The following is a 16,035-nucleotide window of genomic DNA, read 5'->3' as shown; positions in this document are numbered from 1 at the left end:
AAAGAAAAATCTAAAGAAGCCTAAACCTAAAAGAAACCCACACACGGCAGTAAAGAAACTGAATCCTAGTCAAAGAAAAGCCTAAAGAATCCTAAACCTAAACAAAAGAAAATCTGTAGCCAACAAAAATGGAAATAAACGGCAGTTTTTTTTTTGCCTAAGAAAATTATAGTTGATTATAATTACAATTATGTCCAGCGTAGAATATACTTACAAAGGGTAAAAAAGGCGAATGACATTTTGACAGGGGCTTCGTGCTTTGAATATAGTATAGATGATCTTTTACTACCATTTTGTCTACTAGTATGAGCAGCCGCTACCATCATTCTCTATTGACCACCACGGCTAACTATTATCATAAGCGACTCGGGCGGCTCAATAATTTTTGTGGCCATGATGACAGGCCTTAAATTATTTTTTTTGAATTACATATATATAAAATACCTATTTGAAGTCTAGTTAATTTCCTAATGTTTTGAGATGCAAAATTTTTACGTAGGAATTGTTTATAATCATTTCTCCTAATAATCCTTTTTGGGACTGTATTATAGTTTTAACTTTTTTTCTTTATTAAGTTTTGAACAACCTAATTCATATCTCTAGTTGACATATTTATTTCAATACATAATTAAAAAGATAATACATAATATTAGATAAAAAATACTTGAAAGGTGGCAAAATAGAATCTAATTCAAGAAAAATGATAATTAAATTCCAAAATATCTTTTACTACTTCAATAACTCTTCGCAATGCTTGAAACGTGAGGGAAAAAAAGTGTGCAATATATTTCATGAAAAGTACTCTTAAGCTATGATTTTTCAGAAAATAATATTAATATAACTTATCAGACTTGGACTTGGAAATCAAGATAAGAAATATAAAAATATATAAATGTTGTCTAAGAGATTAACTCTTGGACAAACCAAGAAAGAGAGAAAATAGTATAAAATATAATCTACATATTTCTAATTAAAAAAAATGATAAGAAGTGGAATATAATGATTTCCCTATATTTTGTTCACAGCAAGAGGGTTAGAAGAGTTATTTACTGAAATTTTACTCAAACGTCAATTAGTCACACATTAAAAAGTTAATTTTCCTTTTATATAGTAAAAAAATCTACTTTTTCTGCTTAAAAGTACTCATTATTTTCCACACACACAAAAAAATTATTAGCCTATTAATGATAAAAAAAGAAATGGGACCTCCAAATTTGGGGCCTAAAGCACATACTTTAAGGCTTTACCCTAAAGCCGGCACTGAATTAAGCTACTACCATTGACCACCACTGCAGAAGCATCACCACCCACAACAACAATAACTATCACTATCACCACCATTTGCCACCTCGCAATCATTATTGTCGATCACCACAATTAACTACCCATGTTGCTTATCTTAATATTGTGTTTCATTAAAGAAGTTTGTTTAGGACACAGTGTAAAATTAAGATTTTTGCTATTACTTTGTGGATATAATATTTAATTGTTAATTTACTTGAATTTTAAATAATAGTACTCTTCGTTCAATTTATGTGACATTTTTTTCCTTTTTAGTTAATTTTAAAAAAAATGTCACATTTCTTTACTTGTGTACATCGAGACAAGGGAGTTGCATCAGGGGTAGCCTCGTAATGAATCAGACTCGAGTTCGAAGATGAGGCATCAAGTCTAAAGACCGAAGTGTCCGTTGAGACCGAGGCCAGCAGCAATCGAGATTAAATATGACCGACTTCGAGTGAAGTGCAATAACGGAGAGGCGAGATATCCGTAACCGGTCGAAGATCACGGTCGAAATCTCGGAACCGATCAAATCAAGGGCGGTTATTTGTACCAATCATGAGATTTATTTCCGTAATTAGAATTTTACTATAATTAGGATTCCTCTAGTATATAAAGAGGGGTCCCCATCATTTGTAAACACCTTACATTGACGAATATCAAGACAATATAATATTTCTTTCTTCTTCTTATCAACTTACTGCTCTTTAACTGTTCTTACTCTATTAAGCTCGAGGGTACATTAGCTCGAAGGCATCGACAAAACACAGGTTTGCTTTGTATTATTGTCGATTTGCATCATTCATCTTTACGTTTATCAATTGGTATTAGGTGAAATCACATATCCTTAAAATCACATTATAAGTTTAATTGTTACTCAATTTTTAGATAACATCAACCCTCGAAAACCTTAAGAGGTACCAAATTGAACACACTTATGCTAAGGTATAACAAAGTTTTTTCGATAACACTGAACCCTAATGGGTACAGATCTATCTCATGCTAACGCATAAAATATATTTATATGATTAAAACTTTGAAGCCGAAAAAAGGGAAAAAGCCAATCTTTCGAGGTCATATCGGCTCGATTAAAGAGCCTAAGGGCCATTACATTGTTGAGCTCGAGGACCCGCCCTCGCTTAACCAAAAAACCTAAGTGTTTTGCTACTCTAAGTTCGAGCAAGTACTCACTCGATTATAGAGACTATAACAATCCGATTTCAACAAAATTTTCACAAGGCAGCGAAGTGAGTCGAATTTCTCACAAAACCTAAAGTATATGAGAATTATCATAAGGCGAAAGCAAAACAAAATTTTCACGAAATAGAAATCAGAGACAAATCGGAAAAAAAAAAACCTTTCATATATACGAAAGTATTTACAAAAACACTCAGGGTCTTACACAAAAAATCCAAAAAAAAAAGAATAAGAAAAAAATTCTAATCTTCCCTGGGAGCTCCATCTTCATCTTCTCCTCTCTCAGATCCACTTGCGTTCCCGGAGTCATCATCATCTAAGAGCAAAGATTTAGCTTCGGCCTCAAGCACTTTTGCGTTCTCGATATCGGTAGTGAAGTCAAAACCACGAGCATGAATTTCTTTGAGAGTCTCTCTCCGAGACTAAGACATGGCATGCTCACAACACATAATGATCAAACCTGAGCAACATCAGAAATTTCCTTTGCTCGAGCGTGAGCGGCTTCAGCGTCAACTCGATAGACAGCCACGACCACTTCCACGTTGCCCTTTACTCTTTCTACCTCAGATGCGACCTTTACAAGCTCATAAGCCAACCGAGCCTCGAGCTCCTCAATTTTCTTGGCTTAGGGCAAGCTCTCTTGCTTCATGCTTTGGAGTTGATGCTCAACCGAAGATAGCTGGGCTCGAGCAGTATCTTTCTCCGAGGCGAGGTGTTCCATGTTCTGCTTCTACCCTAAAGTCTCTGCCTCTTTCATCTCAGCCTCCTCGAGAAGCTGCTCGATTTTTTCGGCCTTCTGCTGAACCTGCAGGGTCAAAGTATCAGTCTCCATCCCCGAATCAACACACCAAACTTCTAAGAAGATTCTTCATTACTTGTTCAATTAGGTCAGTCTGCTCTTTGTGAGTTATTGCCAATTGAGCTCGGAGGTCTCTGACCTCCTCTTTTATTTTTCACATTGAGGAGTTTGAGGGCGTCTCTCTCCTCCGTGAACCTTTTGAGATCAGCCTCACACCAGTTCATCTCAGCTCGAAATTTGGAAAATACTTCCCGATGAAGCGTCATGGCCTATGTAGAAAGGAAGGAAATCAGACAAAAGAAAATAAAAGTAAACATAAACCTATTAACGGGGGCTGAAATCTACCTAGTTCAGGAGTTGCTGAGCCTTATCGAAAATGATTGATGCATCCAGGTCGGAAAACATTATCGATCCCCATGAAGTAGCCACAAAATAAGTCATCCCCTTCGTGGGTCGTTCCCACATCGGGGGTCTCTATAGACTGGGCCTCCCGAATTTGCGCCACATAAAATGTGGGGAGGGGCGGGGAATCAACAATGTTGACGATTTCCCCAAGCAAGACACTTGGGGTGCTCTCTCCGATTGTTCATCACGGCAGGAGGCATTTTAAGCCTCCGTTGATTCAGGGACTTTGCTTGGACTATCTTCCGAGATCTCCTCGGTCCGAAGATGAGCCTCCTCGATTGTCACCGGCTCAGCTGCTTTTGAAGCTTCGACGCTTCCCCTCTTTCGAGGCACCGACTCGCAGTCAGCATCTTCTTTATCCTCTTCTTCATCTCGTAGTTTCTGGGCTATGTCGGTAGGCAGAGCGGCAGTGCCATTCTTCAACTTACGAGCCTTGCTTTTCTTAGGCTTTGGAGTATCATATGGCGAGACCCTTTTCCTCTTCTTATCCTTAGCCAGTTTCGGGGCCTCCTCTTCCCTAAGTGGGGCGGCCTCATGGCAGTTTTGTCTCCGAGACCTGTATGGGAGGAAATTAAGTAAAAATAAAAAAGAAACATTTCACAGGAAGGCATCGAACATAGATAAAAAAGCTTACCATGATTTTGGCCTCCCATCGGCCCTTGGCTAAATCGCGCCACGAGCGCTCAACATACGAAGAGGTCGATGCCAGTTTCCGAACCCAACCTTCAAGGTTCGGGATTGTACCGGGCACCCAAGAAACCGCTGCATCATAAGAAAGAATGTTGATAAGAAAAGGTAAAGGAAGCAAAGCAATCAACATAAGTTATTGGTGGGTTTGTACTTACGCTTCATGTTCCATTCTTCGGGGAATGACATCTTATCGGTCGGGATTATGTCAGAAGTCCTCACTCGGACAAACCGGCCCATCCATCCTCGATTTTTGTCCTCGTCTATGCTCGAGAACAACATCTTTGTGGCCCGGTGCTGAAGCCTTACTAATTCGCCTTGATAAAGACGGGGGCTGTGTAGTCTAATGAGATGATCGAGGGTGAAAGACATCCATTCGACCTTGCTCACGAAGAATCAGAGCAAAATAACAATGCACCAAAAAGAGGGGTGGATTTGTCCTAGGGTTATGTGGTATTGGCGGCAGAAGTAGATAATAATGGGATCAATGGGACCTAGCATGAAAGGGTAAGTGTAAACACTTAAAACCCCTTTTACATGAGTGGTAATATCCTCCTCGGGCGTAGGAATCACCACCTCTTTGTTTTCCCAATGACAATCTTTTTTCACCTGCTCAAGATCACCCTCGGTTATCGAGCATATGTATCTCGACATTGGTTCACAACGGCCAGGGACAAATGAGGGTTTTTCAACTTTGAAATCAGAAGTAAGGTCGCATGACCCGGGAACACATTCTTCGATACATTGCTCCACCTACGTTTTATCACCGACCGGCCGCGATGAAGAGGTTTTTTTCCATTTGAGGAACGGTTTTTGATGTTTTCGCCATTGTTATATGAGTTGAAAGAAAGAAGAAGACGAAATTTGTTGTTTTAAGAAAAGATTGGCAAACGGAATTGAAGAACCTGCAGAATTGATAAGCTTGAAGGGAATGGAAGAGTTTTGAAGATTAGGAGAAATTTTGAAAGTAAAGTTTGAGAAAATTATGAAGATGATCTATTTATAATATCTGCTATGATGGTTTGAAAACACTAGTGGCCGACTATCAACTGACACTAATTAATAATCTTAAGAACTGTGCAGACGCGACGCTTCAGTCGCCTCCGCCGCTTACTTCACGAGGATGACGTCATAATTGGTTGAGGTACAAAATCGAAGGCTCAGTTCGTTTCTTCTCGTTACACTCCAAGAAACGAGGGAACTATCTATATACTACTATTTGATCGAGACAAGGGAGTTGCATCGAGGGTAGTCTCATAATGAATCAGACCCGAGTTCTAAGACGAGGCATCGAGTCTAAAGATCGAAGTGTCCGTTGAGACTAAGGCCAGCAGCAATCAAGATTAAATATGACCGACTTCGAGTGAAGTGCAATAACGGAAAGGCGAGATATCCGTAACCGGTCGAAGATCACAGCGGAAATCTCGGAACAGATCAAATCAAGGGTGATTATTTATACCAATCATGAGATTTATTTCCGTAATTAGAATTATATTATAATTAGGATTCCTCTAGTATATGAAAGAGGGTCCCTGTCATTTGCAAACACCTAACATTGACGAATATCAAGGCAATATAATATTTCTTTCTTCTGCTCATCAACTTACTGCTCTTTAACTATTCTTACTCTACCAAGCTCAAGGGTACATTAGCTCGAGGGTATTGACAAAACACTAGTTTGCTTTGTATTATTGTCGATTTGCATCATTTATCTTTACGTTTATCAATTGGTATTAGGTGAAATCACATATCCTTAAACCACATTATAAGTTTAATTGTTACTCAATTTTTAGGGTAAACAATTTGAAAATAATTTATCTTTAAGAATTTATATGTTACCCTTATTGTATTAATATACAGTCACGTAAATATTTATTTTATACCATAAGTTTCAATAACCTTCCTTTATTTCTTAAATTTCGTGGTGAATCAAACACTGCCATATAAATTAAGATGAATATAATAAAGATAAAATAAACACATTCGAATGCTGAAAAAATCAACAGCCTTAGGGGTCGTTTGGTAGGAGGTATTAGAAAAAATAATGTATGCTTAGCTCTATATATTACTAATACGTTGTTTGGTACATTTTTCCAACATTTGTATAACTACATCATACTTGGTATTATCCTATGTATAAGTAATGCACAGAAAATCATGACATTAGTAATACCAAGACTATTAATACATGCATTAGTATGTTTAAAGACAAAATTATCCTTAAACTCCCTTAAAGCTAGAGATATGGAGGGCATTTTTGTAAACAATTATTTTTCTTAAAAATTATGCAATGCATTATAATTTTAATACACCACACCAAATATCAGATAAGAAATAATATCTACATAACGAATGCTTATATTACTAACATATGCACTACTAATCCATGCACCTTATTCCGCATTATTCTTATACACTTTATTCTGCATTATTCTTATACACCGACCACCTTAATTATCTAGTGTTCAGATTTAGACGTAATATTATCTTTATATATTCATAATGATTGTTGTTGAAAAAAAAAAATGAAGATAAAAACACTAAAGTGGAGGAAGGGAAAGGTAGTTGAGAATACAGCGATTGACAGATTGGCAAATTAGAGGAGTATCGCTTTCACAGCTCCACATCAACCAAGAAAATGCTACACCCTCAAAACCAAAGGTATAATAAGTCGTCTTCTTCGTCTGCTACTGCTGGTGATCATCTCATTTCTTCCACACGACGTCGTTTCGCCTGTCAAATCACCCAGAAAACCTACGCCCGCATTTTTGTCACCTTCTTCTACCTCTTTCTTTCATCGTCCTCTCAAATTGTTCACTTTCACGACTTCAAAACACAACTCAGTATTTTTTTTCCTTCAATTTTTATGGTACGTAAAAATTCTCGCTCTCTCTCTCACACACACACACACTTTGAATTGCTATTCAGGATTTGAATTGAGCTAGCTACAATTTGTTTTCTTTTGCTACTGTTAAAAATTGCTGGCTCTGTTGATCAATAGTAGATAAGTTAATTAGCTTATGATCAGTCAAGTTTGAAGTGGTTAAGCTGAATCTGAGTTAGAGGTTTTAATTTAGAGCCAATTGCAGAATGGTATGATTAGTCAAGAATTTTGATTTTTGGTGCATTTGCTTAGAATACTTAAAACTTTAAAATATGTTATTACCTACTTTCAATTTATATGAACTTATTTCCTTTTTAGTCATTTAAAAAAGAATGAACTCATTCCTAATAAGTAAACTCTTAATTTTGGGATTCCAATATGATCCTTAATGAGAAACTTTCACAACCGCCCAAATGTTATGCCATGTTTACGCCACAAGTTTTAAAATATTTATAGTCACACAGATGTTATGGCATGTTTACAACACACAAGTTTCAAAAGTCTTTTTTTTCTTTCTTAAACTATGTGCCAAGTCAAATAGATTCACATAAATTGAAGCGGGGATATTATTTATAGAACGTGCTCATTTATTTTTAGATGAAAAAAAGCTTATACATGATGCATTTATTTATCTTTTTAGGGTTCAAAACCGATCTTATTAATAAATCATTTTCCTAGGATGTGATTCCACTGGGATTCCACTGGGGTGTTGTTATTGTTTGGTAGGCTGTGATGCATATGCATATACTGACTTATGCATATATGTACTTTATGTAGTTTTTTTGTTTCTGCTACCGGGAATTTTGAATTTTAGTTAATTGTTTCCTTCATAGTTAATTCAAAAGAAACTATACAAAACTTAATATTTTTACTGTAGAATGCGTAAATTTCAATGGTTGACCTGAGTAGTAGAGCCATAGCATTTGGTTATAAGATGTGTTTCTTTTAAAATTGGTGTACGCCTCAATTACAAACTAGTTCGTGTTGGTTATATGAATTCTATATCCATCCTGCTCCATTTGGTCCGGTTCATTCCACTTCTCAGTTTTTTTAAAGCAAGCTAACTGACAACAATTTGATTTGGATATATCTCAAAAACAGTGAACATTTTCATTTATCACAGAAAAATTGGAGAAGGCTAACATGTAATTCACACGTCAGGAGGCATTATCGGTCAAGTAAGAAGATTGTCCTACTAAAGTACGGATTGGAATGAACTGCAGCTGCTTTGGTGCCTCAACTGTGCGGCAGAAAAGGGGTGTTGATCATGTTCATAAAGATACACCAGACACTGGAGGTTAGTACATAGTTGGAACTTGGATTTTAGCTGATCATTTTTTTCTCAGTTTCATGATTTATTTAGTCCTTTAATGAATTTTTCGCAACTTTATTGCCTTCAGCATTAAACCTCATACTCCTACATAGCTGGTTGGTCTGGATGTGGCATTGTCATTTTATCATGGTGGTTGCAATATTCTGTGAATAATTCTAATTCATCTTTTCTCTTTCCTTTTTCTAGTTATCAAATTGTTTATGCTTCTGCCTTTGTATACTTGCTATTCTGAAATTCTCTTACACCCAATGTTAGTGGATACAAGCTGTTTAACACCTCCGGTGCACTTATCATTACTTATTTTGAGCTAATTGACCTGCCTTCTGTAATTTATACACCAGATTGAACAAGCGTCGAGCATAATTTACTTTATTGCAATACTAAAAGGGAGTGATTTCTACAAGAATATTTTGGTACTTGATAAATATAATTAATATGCTTGCTATATAGATAATGACATGTTCTAGAAGCAGTTAGCGTTTGGATTGAGTTTGCTCCAAGGGGCCAATATGTACTTGGCCCTTGATCCCAAAAGAAAAGAAAACGTCAGTTGATCAACTACGCTTCAATCCTACTTATGGGGTTGAAAATGTGGCTGCTCTTTCCAGTAGTTGGAGAATTCATTGTAATTAGACTATTTTTACTTTGGTTGCTAGGTGACTACAACCCTTCTCATTTATTATCCGGCTTGGGACACGGTATGCTTTACAAGGCCCACAGGTGGATTTCAAAAGAAAAACACGATTTCATCTTGTTCCTAACTAGAACTAAGAACTGGTCAAATTTGCTCCAGGATCTGAATAGTGAGTAGTTGCCGAACATGAACTGATGTGGTAGGTTTAATCATAGAATATCATTATAAGGGTCGAGAAGGGAAACTTTGAGTATTCCCTGCTCCCTAGCTTGCTCAGGTATCTGTCTAAAATCATCTTATAAGTGGTTAGGATAAGAGGCAGTCAGTCAAGTGGCACAACTATTACTCCCTCAATTTCAATTTATGTGAACTTGTTTGACTGGGTACGGAGTTTGAAAGAAATGAAGACTTTTGAGATGTGTGGTTCTAAACACGCCATAGCATTTGTATGAATATAATTCTTTTGAAACTTGTGGTCTTAAACATGTTATAGTAGTTGTGTGGCTCTAAAAGCCTCTCATTAAGAGTATAGTAGGAAGTTTAAGTTAAATTATTTCCAAATTTAGAAAGGGCTCATTCTTTTTAGAACGGACTAAAAAGGAAATAGGTTCACAAACTGGAACAAAGGGAGTACTTTTTATGATAAAAAAAGTTCACTATACCAAGTGATATGTGAGAAGTTATACAGAGCCCTGCATCAATGATGACACAGTTAAAGGATGAAAAAGTTCCATCTAGTTTAGTTTCTGGGGAACTTTTATTCTTGGTCAAAAACTTGACGCATCACATTTTGTTGCTGAAAATTTCCTTCTATCCATCTTTTTTCTGCAACAATTTAATCATTCCCCTTTGTTCTTCAGTTTCATGTCCACGCTAATATTTCCTTTTTGTCAGGCTGCTCCACTGCAAAGACAAGGAATTTTTCATATAGTGAATTAAGAATAGCAACCAACAACTTCCATCAAAGTAACAAAATAGGGCGAGGAGGTTTTGGGACAGTATACAAGGTTCAGCTCTATTCTATAAATACTTCTCTTCCTTTTCATGCCCGAGCTTTGTTACACGAACAACTTGCATTTGCATGGGGCTATTTACAGAATTACATTGCTGGAAGGCTTGGAACTATTAGACCTTTGTGTTATTAATTATAGGTAGAGATATATTATCTGTAATTCTTTAAAATTTTGCATCACAAACTTGTAATTATGTTATTTGATTTTCACATTTTCTGCCTCTTAAAGACAGTTATGCTTTGTAAACATTTTACTCTTGTAAGTTTTGGTTCATGGTTTTTGGCATATATGTAATATGAGATCAAGACTTTTAGAGAATAACAAGGTCCTTGGACTTAACTCTTGTGGTGCATTCACATGTTAGTTGAATGGTTATTAATTTTAGTGCAACTTTGTAGGGAACTCTAAAAAGAGGAGTAGAAGTTGCTGTGAAGACACTTTCTGCCGAATCAAGGCAGGGGTTGCGTGAGTTTTTGACAGAGATTGAAACCATATCAGATGTCAGACACCCCAATCTAGTTGAGTTGATTGGATGCTGTCTTGAAGGAAGTAACCGGATCTTGGTCTATGAATATGTAGAAAATAGGAGCCTCGATCGAGCACTGTTTGGTAAATTTGCTAGAAATTTAAAAAAATACTTCACCATTTATGAACGGGTTACTGGAAATGGTGCTTGCTTTGCAGGTTCCAGCGCTAGGAATGTTAAATTAGAGTGGGACACAAGGGCTGCTATTTGCTTGGGTACCGCTAGAGGTCTTGCTTATCTACATGAAGAATTAGTGCCGCATATAGTGCACAGGGACATCAAAGCTAGTAACATACTGCTTGATAAGGATTATAAGCCAAAAATTGGAGATTTTGGACTTGCAAAGCTTTTTCCAGATAATATCACTCATATCACCACACAGATAAAAGGAACTACGTATGTCCTCTGAATTTATTGTTGAAGCTTCAATGTTTTCCATTACTTGAAATTGGACTTTGTTGAACAGAGAGATTTAGTATAGTTAATACTTCCCGTGGGATGCTATAACCTGCTGCAGTTGTAGCTAAAGTGAAGAAAGGAGTGCAAGATAGTGCCTCAATACGAGTGTCCCCAAGCATATAGATTTGCCTTGGGGTTTCAACATGTGCCATTTTTCTATCTGGAGTCTTTGTCTATGAAGATTCTTGTAACTGCTATAGGATATAAAATTTATTACGTATGATTTGTGAGAAGTGTAGGTATAGGGAGTACTTCCTATGGATAGAAGCTGGGGCAGGGTTGCGGAATGGAGTCTAGAGATGGCAATTTCCACTGTTCAAGGGACTATTTGCCCCTGCTCTACTGTACCTTCATGACGGGAAGGGTACTTCGAGAAAATTGGAGGTTGATATGGGGAAGATAGAATTTGAACTTCACGAGAAAGGTGGTAATTTTGGATTGGGCATTCACATAAACATTATTGTTCCCACAGTACGCTAAATATTACTCCTATTAGCTTTGTTTAGTGTTTACCATACAATTATAGCTTACATATATTTTCCACTTAAGGTTCTTCCCCTGGTTCTCCAATTTCAACTGCCTATCAGTATCTCTCAATTGTTCTTGTTTATTTTCTCTCAGTATTTATTGGCCTATTTGGTAATCAAGTGTTGTTTGACCTATGGACTTAGTGGATGTAAATCAAGAAGTAGCTAACAAAATTATTGTGGATGTCAATAGGAAGGGTGCACATACACATGGGTAGAGCATTAGCTAGTAAACTTGAAATCACCATTCATCCGTGAGTACAGTGAGCGTGAGTGTGGAGGATTGTAGAGGTTGGGCGTCGTTAAAAATATTTTTAGATACACCTGTTAAAAAATCTAGAAGGCATTTTTACACCCGCCGATACCTCTCCAATTGCAATATCTAAGTGGATTCTCCTTTTTAAAGAACTAGCTTGTCTGAACTGTGTTGCTTATATTGTACCTCTTCCAGTGCAGAAGAATTAAGGGTACACGTTCTTCATAGCATCTTGCTACCCTTGCCTGATAAATATGTATTTTTCCTGAGAATTCACTACTGTTTGCCCTATTATTGTACACATTGTGTCTACTAGAAAGGCAGCGGATTCTCTAGCATCTGGCTCAAACTACAGTGTTTTGAATGTTCTGTGTTATGGTTTAGATAGGTCTCCAACAGATGTCCTGCTTTAAAGTTTTAAATGGTACCATGGGGTAACTGAAAGCAGTGTTCTTACTTCTGTACCTTTTTCTCTTCCGCGCAGTGGCTATTTGGCACCCGAATATGTAATAGGCCGTCAATTAACATCCAAGGCTGATGTTTACAGTTTTGGGGTCCTAATACTTGAAACAGTAAGTGGCAGGAGCAGTGGCAGCGGTACATGGAAAGGGCAGAAGTTACTCCTGGAATTGGTGGGTAGCATTTTTAAATTCCTTAATTTCTTTCTAGATCTACCATTCCATTCCCCAATAGAATCAACAGTCTATTGCATGGTTTGTTTACTTGCATTTGCAACTAGTATTTACATATATTGATTAGTGCTATTTGAAATAAGAAAACTGCCAGGCACATCAAGATGTGATTTTGTAGAGAATAGGGGTGAATCCATCTCTGATAAGTATATATCAATCAATAAACTAAATGTGCCTCAATCTCAAACTAATTTGGAGGGTTATGTGAAAGACATATGGATATGCTCTATCCGGACACATTTTACTCCTCTACTGTAAATAAGTTGTCTTGTGAAAATCTCCTTGTATATGATTATCCTTTTCCTTCTCCCAGAGTTGTGCGAAGTTAACAGTTGTTGGAGTTTCACTGATATCAATGGGGTTTATCAAGCAACGTATTTACATAGCCAAATACAAACTAGTCTGAATTAAGGTTTAGTTGTTATTACTCTTACACTATGTTCCTTATAAAAAAATTTACACTTACTTTAGTTCCATCGTTTACCAGTTAGTCTTGTAGTCTTTTTGTCTGATTAGAGATTTGTATGTTAGAATAAGGATAGGTGTGAGATTTCGAGAACCTCTAATTTAGCAGTAGTGGAGTGCATATAGAGAATTAATATACTTCAACCCAAGGCATAGTTGCTTGAAAGAGTCTCAAATAAAAATGTGCAAGATGAGATTTTTAGATTCAGCATGGGAAAAAGCATGAACAAGACAATAGTGTATTTGAACCTGTTTCGTCCAACTTGGATCATGGCAGGAGAGACAATTAGAACGTGCTGTTACAAAGTTGAGCTGATCCAAGAAGGTACCCGCTGGTAAAAGATGCTGGTTACCCAAAGTATGGGCCCAGTGGTCAATGAAGTGGGAGGAGAACCATGAGGCCTCAGGTTCAAATCCTAGCCATAGCAACCGAAAAAAAAAACTAGGTGATTTTTTCCCATTTGCCTAAGCCTTGGTGGTCAAAGTTATATGGTACCTCTGCTGGTGGGAGGTAGCAGGTATCCGGTGGAATAGTCGAGATGAGCACAAGGTGGCCCGGACACAACTGTCATAAGAAAAAAAGATGCTACTTTACAGCAATAGGAGATTGTGCTGAGTATGAGAGATTCATGTTATTCTGCGACAGAGGATCCAAGTCCAATGGTCCAAGTTGTTGTCCCAGATAGGTGATGTACCTTCATGTGATTGTTCAGAAATGTGGGTCTGTGGTGTTAAGGAAGGCTACGGAGGCATTTCAGTTTTCAGTCTCAAAACAGCCTCTCTATTCCTTTGGGGTAGGGGTAAGGTCTGCGTACACACTACCCTCTCCAGACCCCACTAGTGGGATTTTACTGGGTCGTTGTTGTTGTTGTTGTAAATGATGAATATTTGCTGAAGTTAATTTTTCTTGTATGAATTTGAATCTTTTTACTTCTCAATGTCTCCCTTTGATTAGCTTAAACTGCTATAAAAATTTGAACCTCTCACATCATAATAATAGTAGCGTAAAGGCTGTAAGTTGGGGAACAGCCATATAGTTGTCTTGAACATCAGTGACCAGTCATTTCAATGAACAAAGAGCAAGCAACACCAAGAAATGTGAAAATATACTTAGATATATTGAAATTTTGCTAGTTTTCAGGCTAAATAGAGAGAAACTTTCAAGGTAATTATAGCGAATACAATTTGTTCCTTTCCCCTTTCTGGCTTCTCGCAAATTTATGAAATCCACTCTTGATAATACAGCATCCAGAATTCTTACAAAACTGCTCAAGGTTTTGTTATCTAATGACAAATCTAATTACAATTCTGCATCAGGCATGGCAACTCTATGAAGAGGGAAAGCTGTTGGAGTTAGTTGACCCAGAACTCAGAGATTTTCCAGAAAAGGAAGTCGTCAAGTACATTAAAGTAGCTCTCTTTTGCACACAAGAAAATACAAATCGAAGACCAATGATGAGCCAAGTTCTTGACATGCTCACAAGAAACATCAAGCTAAATGAGAAAGAACTCACACCCCCAGGATTTTTCCAAGATTCAGGCGGGGTTAGTGGCACGCAATCAAAGCTGAAGTTATCTGAAAGCAGTACAAGTTATCAAATGAGTTCTGTTCCCCTTACTATCACTCAGGTGATCCCTAGATAATCAATCTATCAATAGTGAATGACACTTGAACATTTCATCCTGGATGGGTTGACAGCTTTAGTTTTACAAAAGAAGATGAATTGGGAAGAAATTATTGCCAGCGGGACTTTGGTTAAATGATAAAGACTCGACACATGATTGTGGGGTGGGGGTTGGCGCACGTCATGAGTTCAACCTTGTTGCGAACAAAGCCTGGTATTTAAGTTGGGAAGAGGGTAGAGGGCATGCCTATACTCCCCGGAGTTTCAAATATGTGCACCAAATTGGAGTAGGGGCAGAAGCCATAGGGAATTTCTTTAGTGTAAAAAAAAAAAATTAGGAAGAAAGTATTTCAATAAATCATATTCTCTATTTTTTTCTATTTATTTGGTTTTATCCTCAAAGTAGCTCGTGTTTTCGTCAATCTACATAGTCCAAAACTTTCTTTTTTCCCTTTACTGAGAGTGAACATGGTTTGGAGGCTAACAGTCTCTTATATCTACATGCATAAAAATCAGGCAAGTGATATTGTGTATTATTCTTTATTTTTTCCTTTTACTTTTTTCCATTGTATTTTCGTCTTTGTATTTTATTTGGATTCTTGTTCAGAAAGAAAAGATTAAAAAAAAATTAAAAAAAAAAAAGCAACAGGGCTCAATTCCTTAACGCAAACTAAATATAAATGTGCCTAGTGAGGGATCCACGTTTCAAAATTCAAATGCTTCAACTTTTGATGTTAGTTATATCAATTCCTTACCAATGTCAAAGTAAGCTTTTCAAAATACTTTACCTCATGTTAACAAACACCATGGTACCTGCGAAATATGATTTGTGTCGACTGGGGCGGATGTAGCGAAGAAGCTACTGCTTAATAGTAAAATAGCTACTCCCTCCGTTCCGGTTTATGTGAACCTATTTTCTTTTTGGTCCATTCCAAAAAGAATAACCCTTTTCTAAATTTAAAATTAATTTAGCTTAAACTTAATTATATCATTAATGAGAAGCTGTTTATAATCACAAAAATACTCTGGATCCCTTTCTGACTTGTTTAGAATCACAAATTCCAGAATCCTTTATTTTTTCTTAAACTTTGTGCCCACTCAAACAGGTTCACATAAATTGGAACGGAAGAAGTACTAAATATAGAAAGGTACCAATCATTTTGGGATGGACACAAAAACAAATAAAATCATAATAGGAGAGGATACAAAATGGAGCGTCTAACTCAACCACAAAACCCACAAGAAAAATTAA

At 36.9% G+C, this 16,035-nt stretch overlaps 1 protein-coding gene across 6 annotated transcripts; it reads left to right on the top strand.

The window, feature by feature from the left end:
• Window positions 1-6,926: 6,926 nt before the first annotated feature.
• On the top strand, window positions 6,927-15,303 carry LOC104216857 (cold-responsive protein kinase 1-like). Of its 6 annotated transcripts, none has more exons than XM_009766994.2 (7): window positions 6,928-7,030; window positions 8,377-8,550; window positions 10,115-10,227; window positions 10,632-10,842; window positions 10,918-11,155; window positions 12,486-12,633; window positions 14,476-15,303. In XM_009766994.2, exons 2-7 carry the CDS (start codon window positions 8,466-8,468, stop codon window positions 14,800-14,802), a joined length of 1,122 nt encoding a protein of 373 aa, XP_009765296.1. In that variant the 5' UTR covers window positions 6,928-7,030; window positions 8,377-8,465; the 3' UTR covers window positions 14,803-15,303. The 6 variants fall into 6 exon arrangements, with proteins under 6 accessions (XP_070012321.1, XP_009765296.1, XP_070012320.1 ...); XM_070156219.1 differs by having other exon boundaries at window positions 6,938-7,030; window positions 8,415-8,550; XM_009766996.1 differs by lacking the exon at window positions 6,928-7,030 and adding an exon at window positions 7,037-7,238 and having other exon boundaries at window positions 8,415-8,550.
• The last annotated feature ends 732 nt before the right edge of the window (window positions 15,304-16,035 follow it).

The sequence above is a fragment of the Nicotiana sylvestris genome, chromosome 9 (assembly GCF_000393655.2).
Source record: "Nicotiana sylvestris chromosome 9, ASM39365v2, whole genome shotgun sequence".
Taxonomy (NCBI): Eukaryota; Viridiplantae; Streptophyta; class Magnoliopsida; order Solanales; family Solanaceae; genus Nicotiana; species Nicotiana sylvestris.
Note: the sequence above shows the minus strand (reverse complement) of the source record. Positions and strands in the feature narration are given on the sequence as shown.